General features: G+C 34.8%; 1 protein-coding gene across 1 annotated transcript in view; it reads left to right on the plus strand.

The window, feature by feature from the left end:
* The first annotated feature begins 2,867 nt into the window (after window positions 1-2,867).
* Window positions 2,868-8,300, plus strand: part of LOC101497407 (protein CHROMATIN REMODELING 19) — an 11,621-nt gene continuing 6,188 nt past the window's right edge. The window contains exons 1-8 of the mRNA XM_004498150.4: window positions 2,868-3,606; window positions 3,708-3,825; window positions 4,322-4,362; window positions 4,457-4,707; window positions 4,793-4,973; window positions 5,614-5,799; window positions 5,932-6,105; window positions 6,219-6,377. Coding sequence (XP_004498207.1) covers window positions 3,088-3,606; window positions 3,708-3,825; window positions 4,322-4,362; window positions 4,457-4,707; window positions 4,793-4,973; window positions 5,614-5,799; window positions 5,932-6,105; window positions 6,219-6,377 — 1,629 coding nt within the window. The 5' untranslated portion in view covers window positions 2,868-3,087. The remainder of the gene's footprint in view (window positions 3,607-3,707; window positions 3,826-4,321; window positions 4,363-4,456; window positions 4,708-4,792; window positions 4,974-5,613; window positions 5,800-5,931; window positions 6,106-6,218; window positions 6,378-8,300) is intronic.

An 8,300-nucleotide genomic window follows, 5' to 3' on the forward strand; every position in this document is an offset into this window, starting at 1 on the left:
AGTCATAATACCATTCTTTATGTATGTTGAATATCCTAATATGTCAAACATGCCAACAAAAATTAATTTTTTTAATTTAGGTATGTACCTTACATCATTCAGCAGTACCTCCTTGCCATTGAACATTCTGAATCTGATTGTTCCTTTGCCTTGGACTTTATATGATTTGTTATTGCCAAGCATAACGACTCCACCATCAAGAAATTCTATTGATTCAAGCTAATTATTTCTTGGACACATGTGGAAAGTACAACCTGAGTCTAATACCCAGTTCTTTTCACCTTCAGAATTTGAAATTATCAATGCCTCTGCAGATTCATAACCAACATCGACAAGTGCAACATTTCCTGAATCTTGAGAGTTTCTTGATTCATTTCTTCCAGGCAGTCTTTTTTGAAATTTCCCTTCTTGTGACAATGGAAGCATTTATACTTCCCTTTAGATTTTGAATTTGAATTGGACATATGCTTATTTCCATTTGATCCTTTCTTGTCAATTCTTCATCTGCTCACATTCAGAATTTCAACATGATTATCATTCTTGAAGAGTAATTGTTTGTTCTCTTCCAAACATAATAGCATCCTTGAAGTGTTCATATGAACTTGGCAGGGCTTTAATCAAGATCACAACTTTGGCTTCATCATCTAGCTTGACTTATAAATTATCTAAATCATCAAGGATTTTTTTAAAATCAGCAAGTTGAACTGTGACAAATTTCTCTTCATCCATTTTAACAGAGAACAGTTTTTGTTTCAAGAAGAGCCTATTTGAAACTGATTTAGTCATGTAGAGAGATTCAAGTTTAAGCCATAAGGCTGCTGCTGTTGGTTCCCTTGCAACTTCACTCAAAGCTTTGTCTCCAAGACACAAGATGATAATGCTTTTTGCTTTTTCAATCAGTTCTTCCTTTTCTCGTGCATTCATTGTTGCTGGAAGAGCTTATTCACCCTTCAATGCGTTCACCAAGCCTTGTTGTACCAGAACAACATGCATTTTTATCTTCCATATACCAAAATCATTTGATCCATTGAACTTTTCAATGTCAAATTTTGTAGTTCCAACCATTGTTGCTCCTTTTCCGACAGACGACGCCAATTATTAAAACAACATTGGGATCTACAATAAGAATTAACCAATAAAATAGAAGACAAACAATTGCAGAAAAACGAAAACGGAGAACGTTCTTAGTTTTCTGTTGAAAATGGAGAACGTTCATCAACAGAGCATAAAACTAGAAAATGGAGACTGTTTAACGTTCTCCTTTATGTAGTTTTGAAAACCAGTTTTCAAAATCAAAGTAAACGGAAATTAAAGAAAAGATAGAAGAAGAATAACACCTAAAATTTATGTGTTCAGTCTCAATTGATGAGACCTACGTCACGGGAAAGTAAACAAGATTAATCCACTATTGTTAATTAAACTTTACAAGATTAAGGCCTTCTCAAGATTTATCTCCTAATATATATCACAGTTCCTGAACCAACGATACTAGTCTTTTCATTCAATCTCTTTTTTCTCCCTTGATTTTTCTTCTCTGATTTCCTATGAATCATGAATTGCATATGCCTCTATCTCAATCAACAATTACTACTTGCAACAACACATTACAACTTACACAATGCATTTACAACTATAGTATTTAAAGACAAACTTCTTAACTAACTGTAACTAACATTGTCTTAAGTAAATTCAGTTATAACTAACTAACTCCAAGTTGTTACTGATTTGAGACACACTTCCACAAAGATCTTTTCACATAATTTATATTCAGTCAGCTTCTCACCATAACCATCCATTTGATTTGTGATGCTCCTCGGTCTTGAAATCAAATTTGAAACCTTCTCGTGCTCCTCCATTTGCTACAATTTGAATTGTCTCTATAGGGCCTGCAACTTCACCTTATTGACCTTGGTGTCTCCTACATAATACTTCTCAAGAATGTCCCAAGCTTCTTTTGCACTTGTTGCATCAGATATGTTGTCAAAATTGACTGTATCAAGACATTGATGAAGAATGAAGGTGACTTTGCAATGTCTCTTCTTATTTTCTTTATAACTTGATTTATGCTATTCTGTTGGATTAGCTCCCTGATTCTCAAAACCATTTTCTATGATTTCTAACACTTCTTGAAATCCAAACAATGCTCGAATCTGCACTCTCCATCTATCCCAATCTTTTCCGTCAAAATGCGACATGTGGGCTGCAAATTTTTCATTATTTGCACTTGAACTCATTCTCATTTCACTCGTGTTTGATCCTCACACTCAACTCTTGACACTCTTTAATTTGGATCAATAAACATTTCTCTCGATACCAATTGTTAGCTTTCAAACTTATTACTTCAAGTGCAAGAATAATAAAAATATAGAATGAGATATATGTTGTAGGACTTGTTTATTGAATGAATGAAATATACTATTTATACATGGTTTGTTCCTATTCATTTTAACTAACTAAAAAATTGAGTGATTAGTTAGTTAATTATTACATACAACTAACACTTTACTTGAATTACACAGACTTTCAATAACAAGAATAATATGATTTATCATTTATACAGAACAGTCTTAGTTTACTGCAATTTAATAATATTTTATGTTTTTTTTAGGTTATTTTTAAAAAATTATAGATAATTTACCACATCCAATAAAAATATATCATGTAAGTAAATTCAATATATGTAATACATGTGAATTTGTGAATACGTATAATTAAGTGACAACTTTTTTATTAAATAATAATAATTTTTTAAAGGCAACTTATGCTCATCAATATTTTAATATTATTTACGATTTTGAAAACTAAAATAAAAGGGTTACAGTGACACGACACAACAGAACACATGACACACTAAAATAAATATTCGAACTTTGAACTCAAATATTTTTTGGGTGAAGGGTTCCGGTTGAAGTGACGTCGATCGATTAGGATAGTACCCTTTGTCCCCAATGTATACGGCTTTACATTCCCCGCGCTCGTGTCATTCTTCTTTCCCTCTCTCTCTTTTCATTTCTCTCTGATCACACACTCTTTCTCACTCCAAGAACACACCCCTCTCTTCCTCCAACTCCTTCTCTAGGGCACACAATGAAACCCGACTTGTATGAAATCTCCGACGACGAATGGGATAATCACTCTTTCAAACCCTCTCGCGTTCTCAAACGACCTCGCTCTTCACCTCCACCTCTCGATTCCTTCGCTTATAAACCACCTCCTCAACTAACCGTTTCCACCGACGATGACGATTGCGTCGAAATCACGCCAAACTCCGTCAATCTCGATGAATTGGAAGATGCTGATGTCGACGAATGCGACGCAGCTCCTGCAGCGACTCGTGGACGGCGGTTCATAATTGACGACGACGAAGAAGACGATGGAGGTGATAGGAATGGAAGTGGTTCTGTTGATTTGTACGATATAGAGTCCACCGAGGATGAGGTAGAAGATGAAATTGAAGAGGTTGACGAAGATGATGTGGTTGGTAGGGCTTTACAAAAGTGCGCGAGGATTTCAGTTGAGTTGAAAGGCGAGTTGTTTGGTTCTTCGGGAGCCGCTTGTGAGAGGTATTCTGAGGTGGAGTCTTCTTCAGTCAGAATCGTTACTCAGGTTTGGTTTATGGTGAAAAATGGCTATTTCTTTATTTCTTTTTTTGTGTTTCGATTTTGAAGTTTGAGTGATGATTTTGAAGTGTCGTGTGATTTTTGTAGGAGGATGTTGATGTTGCGTGCGGGTCTGAGGATTCGGATTTTCAACCTTTGTTAAAGCCGTATCAACTTGTTGGTGTCAATTTCTTGCTTTTGTTGTATCGGAAGCGTATTGGAGGAGGTAATTTTTAGGGTTTTTGGTTATGCTGTGCTGAATATTTTAAATTTCGTGGAGTGGTGTTGTGTGTTTTGCTTGCTTGTTATTGTGTTCTTAAAAGAGAATGTTAGAGGGAATCGGTGTTGTCAAAGAGCATAGCTATAAGGTAGTGGAATTTTAAAAAACTGCTAGTGTTGTCTAGTAGCAGCTATAACAATGTTATAATACTGAAGCATAGTGGAATTTGAACAAAGATTCTATGAACTGCAATTGACAACGCTGAAATGGATAGATATTTCATTATGGATGATGACAATTTCAACACTGGAGTGCATTCATTGTTGTGGTAGGGCATACTTGCTGTTTGTCTGGTGTTTGCAGCTCCTGAGTTTGTGTTTATTAAAACATCTATATGTAGAGCCACTGTGATTTTGTTTATAAGGTTTCTGGTTGTGATTATGGTACAATGTGTGTGCTTTACGAATCTTGTGGTTGACTTTTGATTTCATATGTCACACAGCTATATTGGCAGATGAAATGGGGCTTGGCAAAACGGTTCAGGTTTGTTGTCCTTCTTTTGTTTGTTCATTTCTCTAGTTTTGTTTGCCAACCTTGATTTTCTAGAGTAAGATATGTCATGTGTTCTTGGTTTCAGGCAATCACATATTTGACTTTGTTGAATCATTTGCACAATGATTCTGGTCCACATCTTATAGTTTGTCCTGCTTCTGTTTTGGAAAACTGGGAAAGGGAACTAAAGAGGTGGTGCCCATCCTTTTCTGTTCTTCAATATCATGGGGCTGCACGCACAGCATACTGTAAGGAGTTGAGCTCCTTGTCCAAGTCAGGATTGCCTCCCCCATTTAATGTTCTTCTTGTGTGTTATTCACTTTTTGAACGGCACAGGTTCTTTCCTCTATACTTTTGTGCTCTACTTGTACGACCTTTTTTCAAATGTTAATTATAGTTTTAAAATATATATTTGCTCTAGTCCACAGCAGAAAGATGATCGTAAAATCTTGAAGCGTTGGAAGTGGAGCTGTGTGCTGATGGATGAGGCACATGCTTTGAAGGACAAAAATAGCTTTAGGTGGAAGAATCTGATGTCTGTTGCTCGAAATGCGAACCAGCGCTTGATGTTGACAGGGACACCACTTCAAAATGATCTACATGTATGTATAATAACTTATGTAGTGAAATTTTATTTCTGCAGTGTGGCTGTTTTTTATTTAACAGTTTCCAGGTACTTTTATGAAATTAGAATGTTTTACATCAATATACTAGAAGATAGGTTAACAAAACTGTTGTGCGCTGATGTTGACAGGGACACCACTTCAAAATGACTACATGTATGTATAATAACTTATGTAGTGAAATTTTATTTCTGCAGTGTGGCTGTTTTTTATTTAACAGTTTCCAGGTACTTTTATGAAATTAGAATGTTTTACATCAATATATTAGAAGATAGGTTAACAAAACTGTTGTGTGCTGAATGATTATTACTGTAGTGTGTCAATTGTTGATGAATTCGTGTATGATGAAAAGTTTTGGTTTTTCTTCTGTATTATATTATACCGCTTGTTTTGAAAAACTGTATGCAAATACACAACTTGCTAGAAACATTTTTGTGGACTAGAGCTGACAAGTTTGTGATAGGCTTATGTAATAACAGTTACTGGCAGGGAAAACAAAAGGTAAAAACAGCCTGTCTTTTATATTCTGTGCCAATAATGTATTTGTATATCGAGTAAAATCTGTCAGCTCTACCTGTTGGTTTTGCTGGTATTAATATAAATGTATTTTTTGTTGCAGGAGTTATGGTCTATGTTGGAGTTTATGATGCCTGATATTTTTGCTTCTGAAGATGTCGACTTAAAAAAGTTACTAAGTGCAGAAGATAGAGATTTAATTAGTCGTATGAAGTCTATCTTAGGGCCATTTATTTTGCGGCGTCTGAAATCTGATGTGATGCAGCAACTTGTTCAAAAAACACAGCAGGTATGTTTGTTACCTTTAGTGCTGATTTCATTGGGTCAATTTACTCTTAATCTTCAACAGATCCTGTTTTTTCAATTGTTATTATAATAAGCTTGTTATATATACTTTTAAAGGCTCACTATGCTGCTGCAGGTTGAATATGTCATAATGGAAAAGCAACAGGATCATGCTTACAAGGAAGCCATTGAGGAGTATCGTACTATTTCACAAGCTCGGTTAACAAAGTGTTCTGATCTGAACTCAAAAAATGTTCTTGAAGTTCTTCCTCGACGGCAAATAAATAATTATTTTGTTCAATTTCGCAAGGTTGTTGCTTCTGTACATATTTATGTTTTGACTTCAAACCCAGCTATCTTTCCGTTTTGGATTCATATAACTCTATTTCATTTTGTTATATATTTTCTTCATTCCTATTCCAGATTGCAAACCATCCCTTGTTGATAAGGCGAATTTATAGTGATGAGGATGTCGTTCGCTTTGCTAGGAAGCTACATCCAATAGGGGCTTTTGGCTTTGAATGTACTTTGGACAGAGTTATAGAGGAGCTTAAAAGTTACAATGACTTCTCCATTCACCGGGTAATCTTTTACTATAAAAAGCAATTTGTCTCTGACTATCCATTCCATTATGTAGTTTCCCTTCACCAATATGTTCAAGTAGATCGTTAGAATTTTTTTGCTTCTCTATTTAGAGTTGTCTGTTGCAATGAAGTTCCGGGTTTATTTAACCCTACTTATCAATAGCATGAGATCTTGGTTCAATTTGTAGCTGTCACCACTGGTGACTACACCAACTAATTTTTTTTAAAAACGGTAACATTTTGTTAACCAAGCTTGTGAAATAGTACGTACTTGGGCTGCAGAAATATTGTGAAATAGTACGGTTCCCCTCTACCGTGTTGGTGAAATATTCTGTTAACCAAGCTTGTGGAGTATCGTACTATATCAAATAAATGAAGACAATCACTGTGACTAAGAGACGACTTGGGCTGGATAGGTAAGGAGACGAACACAGAAGATGTAGGGGAAAAGTTTGTCGTAATATTGCATCATGGACCATAGTTAAAGATGACGACATATACTTTTCCCACTTCCTTCCATGCATATGTGAGAACCCTTGGACCTGTTTAGCAATTAGAACCTAACTAACGTAAATCCCAATCCCAGTTATAACCCTTAACAAGGCCCCACAATATTACCAGGACAACAAAAAGACATATTTTTCTTTTTTATTTGTAAATTTAATTTTGATATATTAAAATTTCTAATGAAGATTTTTCTCAACGTTAAATTTGACCTTAGGCTAATAGGTTATTGAATACCATCTACAGGGTTTCTTCCCTATTTCTTCATTCATTTTTCCATTATTTTTCTTAATTCTAGTTTAGTCCTAACACATTAATTCATCTTTCATCCTAATTTTATGTAATCTTGTCATAATTTTAATTGAAGAAGTGAGGTTGTATCTTATCCATCAAACAAATATTACTATCTTTGAGTCTCTGCTGGCTGTGTCTTCCTTTTTTATTAAGCTGTCTTTTAGTTTCTCTTAGTCTTCCTTTGCCTCTAGCAATTGGGATAACCCTCCATCTGATATACTTTACATAATATGGAATGTCAAATCTCTTCCACACATGCCTAAACCACCTAAGTTGAGACTCAACTGTCTTTTGTACAATAGGTGCTACCCTAACTCTCTAATGTTATCATTCCTAATTCAATGTGTCTAGCATTTCCACACATCTAACACAATATCCTCAACTCCGCTATACTGAATTTATTCTTGTGCCGACATTTTACCGCCCAACTCTTGTTTCCATACAACATTGTCAGTTTTAAACTTACATTCCATACAAGAAGTCCAAATATAGATGCTTCATTAACTTATAGTGCAGGTAATGAATTTGCTAGAATTGTCAACAAAATGCAGGTAGTTTTTCCTCCTAACTAACTCCATTTGCAGAAAAATCATGGATGTTCTTTGAATTGGTAATTTCCATGACTCTACCATCGAATCTAATAGGTAAATGACTCACAAGTCAATTGACGAAAACATACTTAAACAAATGGTAAAAATCAGTCAAGGGGTATGCCACACAAACACGTCGTTCTACTGTTGTTTACTGCCAAGTTTTTAATTTTTCAGAGTCTTCTGATCATTAAGAAACTGAATAGACTATCCAAGGGAAATTAATGCATCTTATTGAGTCCCAAATTAACCCCCCTGAAGCTCGTCACTACAGATCAATTTAGAAAAAACAAAGTATGATAGTAAATAAGAAGAAATAGTTAGTGTTAAAAAGAATGCAACCACAGCTAATACTTACGAAAATACTGATAGGGGAAGCTCATCTTTAACTGTCTTTCACTTTTAGGTAATAAACCTGAATAATAGAAATCAAATAAATTAAAATACGAGAAATAATTAAATAAGCAATTTACTCAAAAGTAATGTTTAAGTTGAGCAAATTTTCGAATCAATATTTACCACCCAATCTCTTC

Source organism: Cicer arietinum, chromosome 4 (genome assembly GCF_000331145.2).
Source record: "Cicer arietinum cultivar CDC Frontier isolate Library 1 chromosome 4, Cicar.CDCFrontier_v2.0, whole genome shotgun sequence".
In the NCBI taxonomy this organism is placed as follows: Eukaryota; Viridiplantae; Streptophyta; class Magnoliopsida; order Fabales; family Fabaceae; genus Cicer; species Cicer arietinum.